Raw genomic sequence first — 22,223 nt, 5'->3', positions numbered from 1 at the left:
CCACTTTGTTCCTCCCCCTACATGATCATCCAGGAGTAAATGTCCTTCACTGTCAGTCTGGCAGTTCATACAAAGATACTAACAATGGAAGAGGGGAACATTTATATTCTGGATATCACTTTACCAATCTCTCACAAGAATGAAAACATACTGAACATTAAAGAACATTAAGACTATGTAAATATCCCAGTTATTTCTCCCTTGAGCACATGACAGAACTTGCTGCAGCTGATGAAGTATGAGCAGAAGTGAAAGAAGCTTTAAGAGCCAGTGCCTGCTTCTCTATGTTCTCATTTCCCTGCCATGACCACCAGCAACAGTCTAGTTAGTACCTGCTCCTTCAACCTGGATCCAAGACTTGGAAGAACTTGGAGCAGAAACCCTAGCCAACTCAGAATGGAGATGTAGCATGAGTAAAAATTGTCTTTTATATCACTGAAATTTGAACTAACATGTTGCCACATCACAGTCTGAACTATCCTGACTAAGTAGTTTTTTACAGAAGGTTCCAGTGAATGTTGCTGGAGAAGTTTACAAAGAGGGGCGTAGAATTGGGCCTAATGCCCATGGCTGAACTCTCTCATCTGTTTTGTGCTATGCATGGAGGGAATCCTTACTGTTCAAGTGCTCCCCACCATTTTCCCAGGACATAGCATCTTGTCTTACACATGTAACCACACCCAATCTACTACATACTTCTCATTTGTTTGTAAGTCTACAGACTACAAGGTGCTCTGTAAATCAATGCATTTACTGTTCTGCTCAGTTTCTACTGATTCTGCAAAGGAAAGAGGTGGCCCTTCGGCCCAGTGACAGCTGCTCAGAGCTGTCAGGAAGGTGAAGGATGCAGCTCTGGTTCCATGGATGAAAGGAAAATGGTGAAAGAACTTCACTGAGGTTTGTGGATTGTTTACCCCCAAATTAAACACCTCACCACTCCAAGTATTCAGTTCCTTCCAAAGGGACCTACTTTTCCTATGTGAAAAATTTATATTTCTCATATTTATATAACACAGACTCTATTTCTTGTGAACTGATGATATCCCTAGCCTTATTACACTTATTACACTAAGAGCACATGGTCCCTCTCTTCCCTGGCTACCTCCACTTTTGACAGACTCTAGACTTAACTTTTTACTCATAACCTTGGAGATCTGTGGAAAAAAGAACCTCAGTGTCTCTGCTATATCTTTAAGAACTGGCAGAAGCCCCAAAAGGCAAAGTTCCCCCAATGTTAGACTCTGATCTCTAAGTTTACATCTGCTCTGGAAGTTCTTCATCACGTTGTTAGCTCTCTGATGCCTACAAGGAGATATTTATCATACATTGTCCAGTTTTTCTCATTATTCTCACCAAGAATCTTAGTCCAAATTGCCTAGTTCATTATTTTATTATTGAAAGTTCAAGTACTGAGCACTTGGTATTATATAGCAAATAGCAAGGATTATTTGAAGTATTTATGGTCACAGAAGTCTTAAGGCTTAATAGAAGTTATATATAGTGAATATTTGCTATGATTAACAAGTCTTTTGAAGTAACAGCCATCTTTTGAAAAGCCTTCCTGTGTTTATAGAATTTCCCACATTATCAGTCCTGCCTGTCCACTCAAGAAGCCAGAACTTAATCTCTCAGCCTCCTTTGCAGCTAGGCACGGGCTTATGACATACTTTGCCAAGTAAGGTTGCCCTTCTGGCTCTGAATTGGACAAAGGGCTGGAAAGCAGGCATATTTGTTAGGAATGATAATGACGGCTTTTGCCTTCAGGGGGCAGCAGTGGCGAAGCTGTAAGCATCTGAACCTCAGTTTCTTGCACGTGAGCTATTTTAGTCTGGATCCTTTAAGAAACAAATGCCAAAAACTGCTTAAATGAGCAAGAATTCTGCTAGGGGAAATGTCTGTGCAAGGAAACATAGTTAAGGGTCCACGAAAGGCTAGGAGAGCCACCAAACCGCGATGCGAGTCTGACTCTGGGTAAAGAAGAGAGAAGCCAAGGTTAGGTGGAAGCGACCTAGGCTACCATGCAGAATAGGTTACGCTTGGCAAGCGGATGGGGGCTCCTTTAGCCTAAATCGGCTGTCAAATAAGTTCCTCATTTTCCAGGAACAGATACGCCCCAGTGTTCCTACTGCACTCAATCATTGCCTAGTAGCCGCCCACGCCCACGGGAGGAGTGGTCTCGCTGCAAATGCTGCGCAGGATTTCACAGCTCAGCTGCTAGGACATGTTGGGTGCTTTTACAATCTCTACATATTTTTGGAGACTTGATTTAAAAATATTCTCTAAATGATATGGTGCCGCAATAGTTACAAAGAAGGTGACTCGTGAGAGGCTATTGCCTTTCACATTCACCGTACTTCTGCATTGGCTTGGGAAAGGGCAGTGGGCATTAAGAACACTTGGCAGGAAGGTGGGCATCAAGAACACTTGGCTCAGCACTTCCTGCTTGAACAAAGCTATGTGGGAGGTTTTGGAACGCCCAGGCTATTATTTAATCACAGGTAGAGTGACTGACCCTGTGTCCTGTCCTCCCCTTCTTCCTCCTCTGGTTTTGAAACCCTTGTTTTATTTATCTATGTCATCATTGTTTACTCCAAGTATCCTCTACTTGTTTCCTTCCAATATTCAATGAACTGGCAAGCTGTTTGTCAAGTTGCACAAACTGACTTAGCCTTGAACGATTTCCTTTAGCTGAGCATGTCATTAAATCAAAGGAGTAAGAGGTGTAAATGCACGTGGAGAACATGGGGGCTTGAAGGTAGAGCAGAGGACTTTGTATATAGTTGAAGTGATTTCAAGTGTTAAAATGTATGTGCTGAGTCAGATTGACTCCTGGAGACCCTATGCATGAGTGATGTCCACACTATGCTGTCCTCAGCAGCCCTGTTCAGCTCCTGTAGACTCATGCCTATGGTTTCTTTTATGGAGTCAATCTATGTCGTATATAAAATGGTGGTCTTCAAACTATGGTAGAAAGTCACAGATAATTTAAATATAATCAATTTCCAGACGCTTAAATGTTATACCTACTTTTTTCTAGAATTATTTGCTCGAAGACATGCCTGTGGTGAAAAGATATACCTACTCTTTTTCATACCTGTTTTACAGATGGGTCTCCCACTTCTTAGAAAAGAGACATCTTAACTACCAGCAGGTTAAATAGCTTGTTGGTGTAAAGAGATGATTTCAAATACTGTCAGTAAAATGTACTTTCATCAAAGTCCAATAACATCAATCTCATGCATCTTTTTAAGAGATGCCTTTTCAGAAAAAATTTTTTTTGTTCTGTAATTTTTGTTCTTAAACCAAAGCTTAAGATTTATTCATGTTGTTTTGATTAACTTTTGAGTAACTGAAAGATAACTTAATCCAAAAGAAAAAATTTAACACTTTGGTTCTAGGAAATGCTTCACAATTAAATATTAATTTTGTTGCAGATAAAAAATGATCAATGGCACTTTCCATTATAAATGTACATTACTTTAGGATAAAATTTTGTGTAGAATAAAGATAAAATTTCAAGAAGCAATTGTGATATAAAATGTCTGATTTTAAATGTAATATGCTCAGGTATTTTATAGACAAAGGTAGGGATCAAAGAGTAACATTCATCCAGATATATTTAAATGAGTGCTATAGAAATGTCATTTAAAAATTCCAATATTTCTAATATGCCAGATATTACATCTTTGATAATTTCTTAAACTAATGATGACAAATTTCAAATGTTATCTTAAAACTGTATAAGAGGGTACATAACTTTTCTAAAACATTTTTTATGGAATCCATAATTTTTTTTTTTAAAAGAACACTGTTATGGGAGTTTAATAAAAAGTCTGACACTGGTTTCATAATAAGCATTTAACTCCTCATTCATTCACTGGGTGGTACTTTGGCAGAGGAGTACAATTGATATGGTAGAAAATATTGGGGACAGACTGTGAGAACAAAAATCCAGCTTTTTCGCTTATTTATTTTTGTAACCCATGTCCATCAGTTAACCTGTCAAGCTTTGTTTTCTTAGCTGTAAAATGAAGTGATTGGACTATGGTTCATTTGGGACCTATTCCATTCAGTCACTATGAGCTCTATTTGAATATCTTCTGAGAATTTGTCTCTTTTCTTTCCTGTTAATTTGAAGTTCTTCACTACAGGTAAAGTAAACACAGTTGGGAATGGGTAGGAAAACATGACTGTATTTTCCTTCTCTCCACTAAAGAGAACATGTTTCTCTAAGACTTATGGAGTGAATAAATGGCCAAGTAACCAATTAAAACCATTGCACAGCCATTACAGTAATTTTCGAAACTTCATGGAGGATCTCCTAAATCCCATGGACTGGAAACTGGCATACAGAGGGCTTCCCCTTTATATCAGGCATTCTTAACCTGGGATCCATGACAGAATCTGAAAGGTTCAAAAACTTGTGCAGAAAAAAAAAAAAATCATCTTTATTTTTACTAACCTCAGTTTTTTCAATTAGAAATGTAGACAAATAACCAGATTAGTATTAGCAGTTATTGTTTGTTACTCTGTCACCAATAAAAATCAATTTCTTCTCATAGCCTAGTTGTTACAGATATCTTAAAATATCATTTATGCTCTTCGTTATTTTGAAGTTATGGGAACTTATTGGACTTGGCTTTTGTTCTTGTTATTTTAATGCAAAGCACAGATAACTATATACATACATATATAAAATGCTATTTAATAAAGTTGGTTTTAATATGGCTGATGACTGTATTTCAACATAATTTTTCTTGTAACCATATACTTCATTTTGTGTGTTTAAAAACAATGCTGAGGAGTCCGTAAGCTTCACTGGGTTGCCAAAGGAGTCTTTGGCACGCGCGCGCACGTGAGGGGGGAAGGGAGACGGGGAGACACTAAGATTATCCTAAGATTATCCTAACATGAATAAAGATATAAAGATCATTAAAGGGCTACTAATGCATCATGGAGCAGTTCATAGCCGCCACTATGAATCTGAAAAACTGCAAAATGACGGCTCTATAATTAAGTGGAGAATCGTAAGGAGCACCCCAAAACCTCAATTTAAAGAGGGGAAAAAAATGTTTCTCAGAAATTCCGGAAGCCAAGGGTAAGCAATGAGAGTAGGAGGGGCCCGCTTCAGTCTCATACTTTGTTATTGGCCATAAGACTGGGGCTAACAACCCACTTCCTGTTGACTGAAGCTAGGACGTATCCCCATCCTATTCCTCCCCTGCCCTCATCAAAGGGACACGCTCTAGACAGCCAAGTGAAAACCCTGTAACACCGAATCAAAGAACTTTTTCGAAAATTTGTGTCCAGGTATTTTGCCGATACCCGACAACTACTAGTGGTTTAGCGTGCGCGAGTTGGCTCCGTTTCCTCGGTCGGCTGGGGCTTCTAGAGCATTTGACCAAAAGTTTGGTCCACAACCTCAAGTTCGGAAACCGTGGCTTGGTAGCTGGGGTTTCGGCTGCTGGAGGCTGTTGGTCCATTTCCTTCCCTGTCTCTAGAGTATTGTTTCGGTCGGGACACAAGGACCCTATACTTAGAGGTTAGTCCTCTCCTAAAAATCCCAAGTGCGGGCCTCTTTAGGACCCCAGGTTCGAGAACCGAACCCTCCGGCACTGCGTCAGACTCCGCCCCCTTCTCTGCGGCCCGGGCAACACTCCCGCACAGCTCCGGAGCGTGGCGCCGTTAGCTTACATAGCAGCGTGTGATTGGCAGCCTCACCCTGGCGGGCCGGGATTGGTGGCCGGCAGGCCCCGCCCCTCACCCCCGTCCAGGTCCGCGGCCGCCCGGGTGTCCTCGTGCCGCTCGTCCGCGCGCTGCCTGGCAGTTTGCCTCTTCCTCGTCCTCCAGCCTGCGTCCATGGCCACCGCCGCCACCGAGGAGCCCTTCCCCTTCCACGGCCTCCTGCCCAAGAAAGAGACCGGGGCCGCCTCCTTCCTCTGTCGCTACCCAGAGTATGACGGCCGGGGGGTGCTCATCGCTGTCCTGGACACTGGGGTTGACCCCGGGGCTCCGGGCATGCAGGTGCGGCAGCGACTGTGGGCGCGGGGGCGCGGGCGGGCCGTCCGGGGACACGGCGGGGACGCAGCCTCTGAGCCCGGAGGCTGAAGCCGCGCTGCGGTGGAGCGCGGGCCGGGCAACGGGAGGAGGCAGAGGGCAGGGCGTGCGCGGGAGGCCCGGCGAGGGGCCCGGGTCCCCGGGCGCCCCGGCTGGGCGGCGACCTCGGCCCAGACAAAGCGGCGTGCCTGGCGCGGCCCGTCGGGGCGCCTGGGGCCGCCTCTTGCCCAGAAGCCCCTTCCTGCCCAGATGCTGCCAGGCCTGGGCCCTCAAGCTTCTTCCCATCACACTGCCTTCCTCCGCAGGTCCTCGTGCCTCGGGCACCGGCCAGTGCTTGCTATTTTCAAACGAGGATTTTGTAATTTTCATTTGTCGGGGGTTTGGGAGGAAATAGAACAGGGGCAAATGACCTATCGGAACTTAATTGTTTTTGCTGTGTTGGGGAAATTTGGTTTTGGGAAGAATTGTTTATCTTAAACACTAAAGCCGAGTTTCAAGAAGATAACTCGGTCAACTTCCGGACTTGTTTCCTCAGGTAGTTTTATGCATTCTATTTTTAAACCATCTTCTGCAAAGTACTTGTTTTGGGTCATTGAAACGCACGGCTTGTTCTCTGACATAGGAAGAACCTAATTTAATTTGGTTATGGCGAACTCTATATAGTTTTATATTTTTAGCTTCAGAATATAAGGCAACATATTTTAATTATGATTTAAAAAATTATTTTGTTTGCCTTAAGCACCATTGAATTATTAGACCAAGCTACTATACCGAAAGGTAATTTTAAAGATATGTCTCAAAAGTATTCTGTTTATAAAAGTCTTCAAAGTTTGACTTTTGTAAATTTAGCCTAACATTTTACTGAAATCCAGTAATAAACAAAATTTTACCTTTGTTCAAGATCCTTCTTCCAAAGGTCTAACCTGGCCAATCCAATTGTATGCCGATCTCTTCCCTATATCAGTCCTTCATCTGTGTATCTCACCCTCCTTCCTACACTAAACGTTGGAGTTTAATAATTCTTTTCTTCCCCGCTATGCCTTTCCCTCCTTTGGGTCCTCTATTATGCTCAGCAATAACTGAGGTGGCATTTTGGAGATTAGAATGAAATGCAGGAGGAAAAGAGAGCCAGTCTGACTGACTCTGTATATAATCTTTCTGCCCCCACTTGTTAATTCTTCTGCAGCACAAAATACCTTATTCTTCTGCAGTGCAAAATATCTGATGGTGGCCCAGCCAAGCAGCTTTATTGAATCAGAAAAGGAACAGGCGATGAGTTCCATCCTGGTAGCTCTAGTGGTACAGTTGTATGAATAACTTTGAAGACTTAAAACAGTGACAGCTCTCACCTCATTGGGGCCTTATTACAGAATAGTAATGATTTCCATTCTCTTGTGGTGTATGTTTGTTTTTTATAGGGATAAGTGGGAGGAGAACAGCTGGGGTAAGTGGTTCGTTGGTTCTTTTGTCAGGATAATAAAAGGGTGAGAAGAATGGAGGAGAATTCTCTCAGTAAAAATGCTTTTGTAGAATTTTCTATATCTGCTTATCAAATTATTCCATTACTCTAAAGTAACAGTAATGCTCATCCCACAATGTCACTATGAAAATGATTAAGATTAATTACATGTGACTTTTTAAAGTGCTCAAGAGAAGTGTTAAATAAATACTATTTTTTTTAAAGCAAAGATATTTAATAGGAGTTTATGCTGGGTTTTAAGTCCCTCAGTGATCTGAAGGATAAGTATGTATTAGGTATTTCCATATAACAAGTGTTCGAGCAATAGAATACTGAAGTAAATGGAAACATAACTCTCTTAACAACTTTCAACTTTGAGAGATTGACCTAAAAACATGACTAGTTAAAAGAAATTCAATTAGGCAGCTTACAAACATGAGTGAATTTTTAAGATTTTTTTGTTTGTTTATTTTGAAAAAATTTATTTTGAAGATCTGTGTATACATCATTAAGAGGAGAAGACGATAGAAGTAATGAGGAAGGAAAGCATGAAATAGAGGAAGAAGAGGCCAAGCTGGACATTTGGAAAGCCAACATGTTCTGAGTAAAGGACTAGAGGCACAAGCAAAAACTTTCAAGAACATAGTGGCTATCTTTGGTGACTGCTTTGGGCCTAGTTCTCTTTTGTGACAGTGTATGGGCAAGGTGGACAGCATGAGAAGAGTAATAATTACATAAATGATTAAATCTTCCTAAGCAGATATTTAGGCACTTGCTAGGTGCTTAGCATCGTGTTAAAAGGTGATGTAGTCCTGCAGACTCTGTTATAGACATTGACCAGAGGACCAGTGAGAGCCAGACCAATCCGGCTTCACAGATGAGGCATGGGAGTTGGTCTGGATCTGGAAATAAATATGCAATAGCCAGGGAGTCTCTCTGCCACCAGTGTTGCTTTGCATTGATCCTTCACATTGCCAAAGTTATTTTCCTTAAAAAAAAAAATACTTTCCATTACATCTTGTTTAATATAAAACAAAACTATTTTGGCATCCTAATTTTCTTTGCACAAAAATCCAAAAATTTGAACTGTGTATAGTCCTTCATCATCCAACTCCACCTCCTCATGAAGCCTTGGTTCTCATCTCACCATTTCTTCTGCCCGTATCCACTCCATCCCCACTGTTTACCCTGTGCCGCACCTGGAACAATTTCACTCTTTTCCACTCAAATGTTTCAGGTCTTTCCTCAACACATGCCTTTGCACGTGGAGTTTAATCTGCTTGCAAGCCTTCTACAATCACCTTTGAACTCCCGCTTAATCCTTTTAAGACCCAGCTGGGTCTTGACCCCATTACCTTTTGGGTATCTACTGATTTAATTTAGCCTCCCACCATATATTTATGTGTGTGTCAACAGTTGTGTTAAGACCTAGGAGTTCGAGGATGAATAAGGCCCAGACCCTACTAACAGTTTTTTCCCCTCCTCTTTACTCTCATAGTAGTTTGTTCATATACCCCTGTAACACTTAAGATGTTCATTTTAGTGTTTATTCTGTTTACATACCTTTCTCTGATGAAGTTAAATTTTTGGAAACCATATATCCATCATTTTGTATCAAGTGTGCTTGTATCATTAAATATTTTTGCTGAATGAAAAAAAGTATACATGTACATAATGTAACTCCCCTCATGAAGCAAAAAATGGTTTAGGGAAAGAGGTTACAAGTTCCTACCAAAATCTTTCTATTTTAACAGTCACTAAAATAAAGTACACTCAGTAAGTATATGTATATATGTATGTATGTATGTGTGTGTGTGTGTATAAAATTACTTGAATCGGGTGCTAGGCAATTTTAATTTTTATTATCTCTTTTTCCATTAGTGTTTCCTGATTCATCCAAACTGGGTTTTGTGTTCTTAAATGCTTTCGCAGATACGGTGTTTACCTTTGTTATTTATTGTCCTACATTGCAGTTATCTCTTTACTCATCTGTTTTCCTAACTGGATTGTAAGGTTTCTGAAAGCAAAGCTTGTCTTGTTCATTCATTTTGTTCTTAGAATAATAATTAATAGTAGTTGTGTATGAAATATTTTCCCTCGTTTTAAAAGAATATTTTCAGTATCTTCCCTGAAATGTCAAGAAAATACACATTTACCTTGTTTTGTTTATGATCATTTGAGAAATCTCCTGCCTCCCCATTTGATTTTGGTTTTCTCCCAATATTTAATGGATGGCTTCCAACCCTCACCAACTCTTCCACCATAACTGTTTCAGTAGAGATACAAATTAACTTAGATTTTTGACATTTGGGGAAAGTCTTTGGGCAATTTCTGTTTTGTCCAGCAATCATGACGGGCCAGTAAGCATATCTCAGTCTCCCACCCCAGTACATAGGGTTAATAATTATAGCCCTACTCATAATTTTGTGCCTTCAGTCCTTCCTTCCCACTTGAAAGATGAGGGATATAGTTCTTAGGTTAGCAGTTTAATTTCCTTCTTTCCCTTCCTTCTCCCTAAGATCTATTACAAAATACTCAGTTGGTTTGCCTTTTTAAAGACCTCTCCTTCTTAACTCTAAATTCCTTCTTTTGTCTCCGGTAGCATGGTTGCCCTTACCTAATGGTGAAGTAAGAAGTACATGGATAGAAAATTACATATATAAGAAAATTTTTTAATGAGAAAGAGATCCTAGTAAGTAAAGCTGTGTCAGTAGTAGATGGTAAATAAGCTACTAAATCCCATTAGGCTTTCTTCCTTTGCTCGTACTGATAATGAGGTTTCTATGAGAGGGATCTGTGTCTAACTCGTTAGTATCTCTTATGAGTACTTGATCTCAAGTCCCTGAAGTAGTTTGCTCATTGAATGAGAAGATAGGTGATTTGTGTTCTTAATGCTATTAAAATACCTGTGTAGACACCCCCTAAGAAATAAACAACCAGATTTAGAATTACCATGCGTAAAACAGCCCTGAAATAGTTGTCAGCCTGGTTGTCTGATGGCACTATGATAGGACCGAGATTTGGAGTCCACCAGCCACCCCCTTGCTTTGCGTTGGGAAGAAAAAAATGTGTGCCCTTATTTCCTCGACTTTCTCCTCCTTGCAGGTATACTTTAACTATAGAGCTTTAAGCACACAGCAGTTGGTGTTGTGGAGGGAGGCAGGTGACCGATAGAAATGGACACTCAGCTTTATCATAAAGAGTGTGAATTCTCCAGGTGGAAAAGAAGTCCAGAGTCTTTGTGCTCTTGTCACACTGTTGGCATTTTTTACATTCCCATTTCTTTCTTGGGGGTAGGAGGTCTTTTTTTCCGTCGTCTTTGTGTATCTGCATGATTCCTGCTGGCAGCGCAGTATATATGTCAAATGCTACAGATTCCCTTTGCAAACCAATCCTAGGAAGACCCCAGAAGTGATTTTTCTCACAAAAGCAATTTGAAAATACAATACTATTACCTGTAGTAGTCAGCAAGGCCCAAATGAAAGTTTATGGGCTGGTCAAGAAAGCAGACCTTAGGAAAATCAGTCTTAATGCTGAGTAATTAGTGTCAGATCATTCAGTAATTAACTACATCTTTAGTGCAAAACTGTAGGTTTTGGTGAATAAAACAGGCATATTTTTGCTCTCATGGAGCTTATCTTCTAATAGTGGAAGTAGAGGAGGAGTCACCTAACTGACTACAAATTAAGTTCTTTGAAGGAAACAAGGTACAGTAAGAAAGAATAATCAGGTTTAGGATGGCGACCACTTAAAAGGTCATAGAGAGGCCTTTCTGAAGGGGTGACATTGTAATAGAAAACTGTAAGATGAGATTGGAATTCTTGTGGAAAGACTGAAGGGACAGAGAATTCCAAGCAGAAGGATGCTGTGCAAAAAGCTGTAAGACAGGAGGAAGTTCGGCACATTCCAGGAATTGAAAGGAGACTTATGTGGTTAAAGTCGGGAGTGACTGGGAGTGGCCAGGGTCAGATCCGGCAAAGGCTTTTTATATGAGCACTCTGAATCCATTGCAGGGTGTTAAGCCAGCGTGTTAAGTGGAGGGCTGGCATAATACAGCTTGTTTTGTTACTGATTTTAGTGCAGTCCAAGAGAGGACACAGAAAGACCTGTAAGGAAGCATCCACATTATGAAAGCAAGAGAGGATGGTGGTGGAGGATACTGTTAGTAAAAATCAAGAGAAGGACTTAAACTATAGTTTAGAGGCAGAAAAAGAACTTCCTGACAGATTTTAATGAGTAAAGAGAAAAGGACTAAGTTTCATGAACAACTGGATGTGTGTTGATTTCTTGAGATGATAAAGCCTGGAGAGAAAAAAATTTGAATGTTAAGTTTGAATTTGGACTTATACCGAGGTTAAGTGCTTATTGTGGCATCCAATGATGAAATATTACCAAACATTTTCCCCCTAAAGTTTTGTGCTTGTCCAGCCCCAAGTTCACCTTCTTCAGATCTTTTCTCAAATGTTACATTCTCCATCAGACCTTTCTTGGCCAGCCTGGTTAAAATGGAAAGCCCCATGCTACCTGTCTCCTTTCTTTGCTTAAATTTTCTCTATAGTAATTATCATCATTTGATAAATATTTGAATTATTTGTTTATTGACCATGTATAACATAAGATCTGTGAGGTTAGAGATTTTTTGTATGGCTCTATTTCCCCAGCACCTAAAACAAAGTGGCCTGTAGTAAATGCTCAGAATACATTTGTTAACTGAATATGTAAAACCGTTTGAAGGATTCTGTGCTAGTTTCCATGACTAAATTTTCTTTTTAGGATTGTCCGGCTTTTGGCTTAAAACAATTCAGTTCTCTTTTTAAAACAAATGACATTTTATAGGATATTTTAAATATGTGTACCTATGCACATATATGTACACACAGGTGTTGGCATTGCTTTTTTAAGGTTAAAAATGTTAAATACGTAATTTATATTTTAATTCTTTAATTTTTAGGTTACAACTGATGGAAAGCCAAAAATCATTGATATTATTGACACTACAGGAAGTGGTGATGTGAATACTGCTACAGTAGTAGAGCCAAAAGATGGTGAAATTATTGGTCTTTCGGGAAGAGTGCTTAAGGTTGGAGCTTTTATCTTTTTATTGAATTTTTTTTTTTTGTATTGTGACCTCAAACCATCAGTGCTTTTAACTTACATATAATAGTATGGTAAGTATTAGTTAGCTATTGCTGTGTAACAAATTACTCCAAAACTTTGTGATTTAAAATAAACATTTATTATCATAGTTTCTGTGAGTCAGGACTCTGGATATGACTTAGCTGGGTGCCTCTCATTCAATATGTCTTCTGAGCTTGCTGTCTGCCAGGGCTGTGGTTTCATCTGAAGACTCCACTTGGGTGGGGAAGGGGTGTCCGTTTCCAAGCTCAATCAAGTGGATATTGGCAGTCTTCAGTTTTTCACCATGAGGAACTCTCTGTGGGGCTGCTTCACAACACGTAGCTGTCTTCCCCCTGGGGGAGTAATCCAAGGGAAAGTGCCCAAAGTAGAGGCCATGGTCTCTTCATAAATTAATCTCAGAAGTGACATCTCATTACTTCTGTTATGTTCTTTTCACCAGTTGTGAGTCATTAAAATTAGCACACACTTGGAGGCAGGGAACTTTACAAGAGCATGAATACCAGGGGGGTAGGGGTTGTTAGGGGCCGTCTTAGAAGTCATTGTCTTGTTTGGTGGCAGGCTTAGAATTGAGGTATTTTATTTTAATGTGGTTGCCAAATTCTCAAAATGTTTAAGTTTGTGAGTGGAAAGGTAGGTAAAGTGACCAAGTGACAGTTTGCCTTCATCTTTTTTGTCCCTTAGGAGAATTTGAACATGAAATATTTAGGCTTTAATAATTATGGATTTGTCTTATTTCATGTACTTGGTAGAAGGGCTAGGGTAAGCTAATGTGAAATACAAGTAGAATACAATCAGCAGTTCATGAAGTATTAGCTAATGAGTTTGTTAGATGGCAAGAATTTGTGATTGAGGACTCATAAACCAATAAGCGGAATTACTTTGGAAGAGATATTTGTGATTATTTTTATGTGTGAAGAACTATTTTTAAGTCTTTTTATCTTTTACCATCTACCTGAATTATGTTTAGGCATTGCCTTTTGGCTATGATTGTCATGGCAGTGGGTTGGTTTTCTGTGCTACATAACTTATTAACAAAAACTTTGCAGCTTAAAACCACATACATTCCTGCATTTATTACCTCATTGTTTCCATGGGTCAGGAGTCCAGGCATGGCTTTTTATGGCTATCTCGTCAGGGTCTCACAAGACCTCAATCAGATATTGGTTTGGATTGTGGTCTCGTCTGAGGTTCCTGTTCCAAGTCCACGTGGTTGTTTGAAGAATTTATTTTGTTGCAGCTGTAGAACTCCTGATAGCTCGTTTATTGAAGGCCAGCAGAAGAATCTCTGATACCAGTGATGGCCTTAGTCTTTTTTTAAAAAAGCTAACCAGATTAGGTCATGTCCACCAGCCCTATCTCCCTTTTGATGAACTCAGTCATCTGATCGGGGATTGAAATTGTATCTGAAATAGCCCTTCACTTTTACCATATTACTTACCATAACATAATCACAGGAGTGATATTCACAGATCCTGTCTTCACTAAATGGAGAGGACTATATAAGGGTCATCTTAGAGTGCCTACCACAAGCAGACAGGAGGCATTGATATCCAGGTTTTGGTTCCTTTTCCATGTGTTATGGACTAAATGTTTGCCCTCTAAATTCATATGTTGAAGCCCTAACACTCGATGTGATGATATTTGTAGATTAAGGTTAGGTGACAGGCGGGTGAGGTCTTCTTAATGGGGTTAGTGCTTTTATAAGGGAGAGCTTGCGCACACGCGCTTCCTTCCCTGTCCCCCCACATCTCTCTCTCTCTGTCTCCTCTCTTGCATGAGAGGACACAGTGAGAAAGCTCTGCCTGCAAGTCAGGAAGTGTTTTACCAGAGCCCGACCGTGGTGGCACCCTAATTTGATACTCCTATCCTTCAGAATGATGAGAAAATAAATTTCTGGTGTTTAAACCACCTGAGCTTATGGAGCTCACTCAAAATGACAAAGGCACTAGGTGTTTTTTTTTTTTAAAAAAAAATTATAAACTGCAGGGAAATGAGTTTTGCACATCTAAATTACTCTAAAGTTTTGCCTATCTTCCCCAGGAAACAAAAACTTCTAATTTTTACGTACATTTCAGAGAGAAACGTGGAATTCCTGTGAGTTTTATTATGGAGAAACTATAGAACACTCCTAATAAGTCAGGCATATTTAGAATCATATTAAGTATTATTCTTGATCATTTATTTTTAAATAGCTGTACTAACCTATGCTTTTAATAAACACATAAACTGATATCACCAGTGCTCAAAAGTAAAATTATATATTGTTGTTAAATAAGATCAGAAAATTGATATATCTTTTCTCAACTTGGTTACACATTTCTTTAGCTCTACAGTTAAGTATTCTTTTTAATTGTATTCAATATGTGCATAGTTTAAAAAGACAAATACTTGTAAATCCTTCTAACAAGAAGAGTCAAGTCCCTTGCCCCGCCCCCTCCCTTCCCCACCAGTTCCTGCTCAGTCTTTCATGTATTAAATTATCTTCAGTTTTAAATAACATGCTAATAGTTTTTATTTATCGAACTTTTTTCTTGTTTTAAGATTTTTTTTTTTTTTTCTGTAGAATTAACACTAAAAGAAGAGGGTTTAACTCTCAGGGCCTTCATTTCTATGATTTTCTTGCGTTGTCTCTTGGGTTACTTCTACTATTTTTGCTGTTCTTTTACTGGGAACTTTCTTTAATTGAACATCGGAGCTCTTGAGTTCATCTTCTAATTTTTTTCACGTTTTACAACCTTTTCTTTATTACTTTTGATTTTTTCCCTTAGAGATTTCCAAAACTTTTTCAACATTTTTTTTTCCAACACTTGCATTGAATTTTGTTAAATTTTCCCTATTATTTTTAATGGCAAAAATCTGTTCATGTTTACTCAACATATGTGTAGATTATGTATGCAACACTTCATCCAAGATTATTGTTTAAAAATTTTTTTGTAGTTCTTTGTTTCCACTCCGCTTTTTTGTTTTTTTATGCCTACAGCACCCAGTCTTCCTAGGTGGTCTCCCATGCAAGTGCTAACCGGGCCCAACTCTGCTTAGCTTTGTGAGATCAGACAAGATCGGGCATATTCAGTGTGGCATGGCCGTAGACTACTTCTCTTTTACTTACCTTCCTCTTCCTCCCATTATTTTTTCTCCTTTTTTTTTTCCTCTTCCTTTTCTCTTCATCTCCTGCTCCCTCCTTTTTTTCTCCTCTTTCTCTCTCTGCCTTTTTCTTTTTTACTTGAGAGTTTTTCTTCAGGTATCGAATCATCCCTTGCTGTCTCTTGAGGGTGTTTTTTCCCCCTTGTTCTATTTATAGTAGTGCTTTGGAAGAAACACAGTGTTTTTTGAAATTTTACTATGTTTAACTCAAAGTCATTTTTTAAATCATCAGTACTTAGCCTTATATATTAAAAAAATGGTAAGTCCAGGTATAATGAATGACTTGGCCATATTTAGCACCATATTTAGATACGGCGACAGCTAAAGAAGAGAGTATACATGTGTATTGGCAATACCATTGGCCGACAAGTCTGAAATACAGTTTTGAGGCCAAAAAAAAAAAAAGTAACAATTTTATTGCATAGAACATGAACACTAAAGATGACATTCAGCTCTTTGAGGAAATGTTCAATCCATTAGGCATCTCATCTTGAAAAGAGTAGTAATTAGTAATAAAAGAGATTCAGTTCCTCATGAAAACCTGTCTTATGTTGTAGTTACCATGTAATTAAAACAGTTTTAAAGATACCACTTTAAAGTGAGCAAAATATAAAGCTTTGATTCTTAAAGAGACTGAAAATAACTTCATTTGTATAGGTAAAATTCCATAATTGCCTCACAAAGTTAGCTTTATTCTAACTTGTTTAAGGTTCAATAGCAGAACCATGATTATAACATTTATTTTGATTTTTTTTTTTTTAGTTTAATTTTTGTGGCTTACTAGTCTTTGAGGAAAATATATGGTAGTGATTTGAGAAGTATGTGGTTGCATGGACTCTGCAGATATAATTAAATATAAATTATATCGGATTATTTCTTTTGTATTACATTCTTTTTAAGTAATTGTGATTAAATATGCCTTAATACCTGTTTTCCTTTGGCAGTTATTTTACTTAGTTTTTCCATTTAATCCTTTCATAGTTTAAGGCTTTTCGTAATCTCATGCCACAAAGAAGTTGCCACTAGCCTAGTGTTAAAAGCCATCTGCGTAGTGGCACACCTGAGATTAAATACTCTAAATTTGCTAACTAGCGACTACTTAACTGTTGTTACAACCCTTTATTATTATGTCACAGGCTGTTGCAAGAACATTAGAGTTAAGAGTTCCTATTTTGTAAAGAAGGTTGTTAAGTTTTGAATGAAAAGCAAAAGTTTGTATGCCAACATAGTTGAAATTTCACATACTCCAGACATCCATTAAGAAATGATTACCGATATGCAGGCTTTTAAAAAGTAGATCTTCCAACTTCTGTGAATCATTGTTTTTCTCTATTTAGCTGTGAGAAAATTTTTTCTAAAAATTTCCTACCTGGAGGATAATTTGATGAAGGACATGCGGATGAGTCACTTAAAGATGTTGCTCGTGAGATTGATGCATCAACCAACTCTGAGTGATGGTAGTTCAGCCTCATAATGTAGACCCATTTAAAAGCTGTTTTTAAGGACCATTGGTTCTGTGATTATAAAGAGTGTGACTTTTCCACAATTTCTTGATTGGCATTTCAAGTTGGTTGATGTTTAGTGCATTTTATTATTCATTTGAATCATAAGGTAGGCATTATTTTCTTCTTTTACACATGACGAACAAGTAGCCTGCGGGTCCCACCTAGTTAGTAGAATTTGGATTCACAGCCAGGTTTATCTGACTTTAAATCACATGTCCTTTACCCTGAATTTTTTGGTTTCCATGCTACAACTAGATTCCAGTTTTCATTTCAACCTTCCTGTTGTTCAGGCAATTTGATTTCTTTTTGCTTCTTTGCTTTCTCTATTTATAAACTGGCATAGTCTTTACATCATTCTGTTAATTAAAAGTTTTAAGTGTTGTTTTTAAATACTTTGAGATAGTTGAAAGAATTATAAGATGTTATATATAATTAAAAAGATTTCATAGAGTTTTTTTAAGAACTCAGTGCACTTATTTAGTTTCTAGGTGTTTTCCCTGTTGTATCTTAGAGCCAAGTGAAGTTCTCGTTATTAATAAGAAATCTAAGGGTAGAGTAGAGGGGTTCTGTAAATTGTTTTCTCTCCCGACTAGTTGATGAGCAGTAAGTGGTAAACGAGAGATGAGGTCATTGGTGCTTTAGAACTAAAGATCTTAGTCGTTTAATGAGGTTGCATATGTTGCAAGCACTTTATAAACTGAAGCATTGTATAAATGAAAGCTATTCTAGGTGAACCATCTTATTTATGGATAAGATATAAGAGCCAGAGAGGTATCGAGTGGCATCTTAGAATATTAGAAATAGTGCTCTAATACGTGAGCCTGCTCATCCAAGTCGAGCCATTAGGATAGAAGTGAAATACCTTTTTCTCCAGGAGTAAATCATTGGAATTGGGAATCATTTAGTGGATCAGTAATTTATTTTATTTTCTATAGATTCCTGCGAACTGGACAAATCCCTCAGGCAGATATCATATTGGCATAAAAAATGGCTATGACTTCTATCCAAAGGCTCTCAAAGAAAGGATACAGGTAATGTACAATCTTATATTAATGACTTATTTTTCAAAGTTCATTCTTCCTGAAGAAAAAAAATTTATAAAATCTCTTAATTATTTTGGAGGATAATAGGCTTTCCAGTAATGATTGCTTAAAGAAAGCTGTTCAGTGGAATGTTAAATGTTAAATGTTACCAATTTAAAAATCATAGTTCTTAATCTTGACTACATGGATAAACTTAGGGAATATGTGAATACACTGAAATTATATTCAAATTTTTGTTTATTTGTGTTTTTCAAGGAGATGGAATATAGCTTTCATTGGATTTTTGAAGGACTTTTTTTTTTTTTTAACCTCGAAAAGACTGGACAGTTGATTTAAAGTCTGGACTGCTTTATTTACTCACATTCCTATAGTTTTTATGACCCTTTGTCCCATTTTACTGTTTAAGCAGCCTTCTTGATGCCAGTTGTCATTTAGTATTAAGGAAATGGTTACTCCAACCTGAAGCAGTGGACATAATAGGAAACACAGGTCTGTAAATTATTGTGATACGGAGCCTGCTTTAAAACAACACTCTTCAGTAGACCTTTCAGTTACGATGGAAATGTTCAAAATGTTCAATATCAATATTGTAGTCACTAGCTGTAAGTAGCTATTGAGAACTTGAAATGTGACTAGTATGTCTAAGGAATTGAAATTTTAATTTTATGTGCTATTTTAAAATTTAATTTTAGGAACATGTGGTTAACAGCTCCCCTATTTGGCAGTGCCACTGTAGTAGGCTGCTATATTTTAGTAGCTGATACAGACAGGGTCAGGAATTCAACTGTAAAATGATGTAATCCTCAAAAATTAGCCCGATAGATAAGACCTCAGGGCCCTGTTATCTAAAATTTTCAGAGTGAAACATAGATAGCACAATATTTTTATGAACTATATTAAATTTAATCAATTGTGTTAAGATACAAATTATCATCTAAATGGCATAAATATAGAGTAGTAAAGTTAGAGCTAACCCCCTTCCTCAGCTCAGTCGAGTTGATTATTTTATTGGAAAGGAATTTTTTTTAACTAGTATACTTCCATTGGAAGGCATTATGGGATAAAGACAGTGGAGATGAAAGTAAGACCAATTTCAGTACCAAAGAAACCCGTCAAGTCAAAGAGGATTGGAAAAAAATAAGCTAGAGAGGGAGGAAATTGAGGAAGCCTGCATGTCCATCAAAATGCAGCTACAGTCTGACTCTTGTCCTTGCTTGCTCTTGGCTTGAGACATGTCTGAGTTCTGTAATGTCCCAGAATACAGTATTTTCTTTTACTTAAATGACTGGGAATTCAGTTATTAGACATAGTATTATTTATTCTTGGAAGGATTTAGTCTTGTAAGCTTACAATGTCTAAAAATGCATTTGGATGTGCCTTGGTAAACTTGTTCTCTTAAAACCCAGGTGCAGTTAACTAATCAATTTTTAATAACTGATCAATTTTTAAGCAATTTTTAATTATTTTTAATAATTGTTTTATCAACTTGATTATAATTTTTTTAGCCTCTGTATGAGAATTGTGTACCATAACAATTAAGTCCACATGAATTGGCCGTTTAGGTTTACCTGAATATTTGTCAACCTTATCGTGAGGTAATTTTTCTGTCTTTGCAGAAAGAACGGAAGGAAAAAATCTGGGACCCTGTACACAGAGTGGCCCTGGCAGAAGCCTGTAGGAAACAGGAGGAATTTGATGTTGCCAACAATTGCCCTTCTCAAGTTGGTGCTAGTCGTTTTTATTTACATGTTACCATAGAACCATATGCCATAGAATTCTTAGAGAATTAATAGACTGTTTTTTCATAAGTTTTAAGTTGTTTAATTTTATTAATTTTTTCCTTATTATTTAGAATCAATTCACATATGTATCAGTTTTTAAAAACTTCTTAATGAGTGTCCAGTACAAATATGTACAAGTACCTAAACCATAATTGTGTATTCATGAATTATCGCAAAGTGAACATTCTCGTATTCGCAGACTTCATCTCATGTCTCTTCCTAGTTATTGCTTTCTTCTTTCTTCCCAAAAGAGACCACCCTCCTGACTTAAAGCGCTATTGAATGATTTTGCCTATATAGGAATCATACAGTAAAATGAGATTATACAGTGTGTGTTCTTTTGTGTATAGCTACTTTCGTTCAGTTATTATGTTGGTGAGACACATCCCCATTTGGGGCGTTGAAGTAGTTTGTTCACTTTTCTTGCTATTTGATGGATGTATTACAATTTAGATATCCATCTGCAGGTTAGTATTTGCTTCGTTTTCAGTTTTTGGCTATGAAGAAAATGCTGTTTTGAACATATTTGTGTATGTCTTTTGGTGGCTCATAAAGTAGTCATACCAATTCATAGTTCCACAGAAAGTATATGACAGTTCCCATTGTTCTGCATTGTTAAATAGCTAGTGAATTTTTAAAAATCAATTTATAAAATTAAAATAATGTCTTGGTTTATCGTGTAAATATGTGCTAGTTGCAGAAACTTTTGTACAACACAGGTATGTAAAATGGCCAGTGAAAGCCTCTGAAGTAGCACCCCATAGGGATGGTAACAAAAACTGTGTTTTTTCTTCTGAATTTTAATGCATACATGTACCTTTTCTTAATCAAAAATGGAATCATATTAGTGATTCTGAACCCTGCCTGGCTGCATATTAGAATCACGTGAAGAGCTTTAAAAGTGTCAATGCTTGTGCCCTAGAGAGGAGCTGAATCAAAACTTTGCAGGGAGACAGACATTTTTAAAAGCTACCCATGAACTTTAACATGTAGCTGGGGTTGAGGACCACTGGCCTATATAAATCTGTATACACATTTAACTTATATTTACTGAATCTGTGTACAGTATCCTTTTTTAACAGCCATATAATTTTCTATTAAATTACTGTTTGTCCTGATTCGGCCTCTTTTCAGACACATTAAATATAGTATTTTAAGTGGTATGTATTTGCACCTAACTGAATTTAATTATGTTTTATTTTCATATCAAAAATGTCTACATAATTGTCTTTTCTTTAAGGAGGATAAGTGTGGAATATGTTGAATAATTAAAAACAAAGCACAACTTAAGCTTTTTTTTTTTTTTTTGAAATATACAAAAATTAAATATTTATTTTCTAGGACTATTAAGGATGAATTAGTCTAATGTAGTATGTAGTTAAAAAATTTAAGTTGAAATTCTCATTTTTGTTGATCAGAATAGTTAAATAGCAGCTTGTATGTACATGGTCATGAATCTAGTATGTATTTAACTTAGCGTATTCTAAAAGAGATAAGACAGTTTATGGTTTCTATTATTTGGCATTTTAAGTGGAAGTTGTCATGATATAAAAATTCTGAAAGTCTATAGATAACTTGTTTTATAGCAACTTTTGGAAATGAGTTATGTAGATTACAGGTACATGACCGACATATGTCTTGGCCAGATGATATCACTGACATGTAACACATGTAATAATGTCCTTCCCAAAGTGGGTGGAGTGAGTGACCGAATGAGAGAGATTGAGTAAAAGAAGTATTTTTTAAATGTTTAATATGTTAATATATGCATCATTAAATTGAACTATAAGTTGTATAGATATGAAAAGAAAATTTGCTTATATTTTTTCCGGGTGAAACGGCTGTTGGGCCACACTGTGTCTTTGCTTGTATGTTAATATAACTTCAAGTGTACAAAATATACTGATATTAATGTATGTTTTAATTAATTAGGCAAATAAACTAATCAAGGAGGAGCTTCAAAGTCAAGTGGAATTGCTAAATTCTTTTGAGAAAAAATATAGTGATCCTGGCCCGGTATATGACTGTTTGGTATGGCATGATGGTGAAGCCTGGAGGTAAACTTTATGAAATTCATAGCTCTTCAAAGTATTTT

The 22,223-nt window shown here is 37.5% G+C and overlaps 1 protein-coding gene and 1 pseudogene across 6 annotated transcripts in view; one reads left to right on the top strand and one right to left on the bottom strand.

Moving 5' to 3' along the window:
• The first annotated feature begins 5,763 nt into the window (after nucleotides 1-5,763).
• Nucleotides 5,764-22,223, top strand: part of TPP2 (tripeptidyl peptidase 2) — a 62,747-nt gene continuing 46,287 nt past the window's right edge. For 4 of the 6 annotated variants that reach the window (XR_001594210.2, XR_001594209.2, XM_016123181.2 and 1 more), the window contains exons 1-5: nucleotides 5,765-6,024; nucleotides 12,468-12,596; nucleotides 18,240-18,335; nucleotides 19,964-20,068; nucleotides 22,061-22,185. Coding sequence is in view for 4 of the 6 variants with exons in the window: in XM_016123181.2 (XP_015978667.2) it covers nucleotides 5,860-6,024; nucleotides 12,468-12,596; nucleotides 18,240-18,335; nucleotides 19,964-20,068; nucleotides 22,061-22,185 (620 nt within the window). In the remaining 2 variants the exon portion in view is untranslated. Of the gene's footprint in view, nucleotides 6,025-12,467; nucleotides 12,597-18,239; nucleotides 18,336-19,963; nucleotides 20,069-22,060; nucleotides 22,186-22,223 lie in introns of all 6 variants that reach the window. The other 2 variants (XM_016123180.2, XM_016123183.2) reach the window with 2 other exon arrangements.
• Nucleotides 15,627-15,746, bottom strand: LOC118609877 (annotated as a pseudogene).

The sequence above is a fragment of the Rousettus aegyptiacus genome, unplaced genomic scaffold, assembly GCF_014176215.1.
Source record: "Rousettus aegyptiacus isolate mRouAeg1 unplaced genomic scaffold, mRouAeg1.p scaffold_m13_p_11, whole genome shotgun sequence".
In the NCBI taxonomy this organism is placed as follows: Eukaryota; Metazoa; Chordata; class Mammalia; order Chiroptera; family Pteropodidae; genus Rousettus; species Rousettus aegyptiacus.
This window is presented reverse-complemented; position numbering and strand designations above follow the sequence as displayed.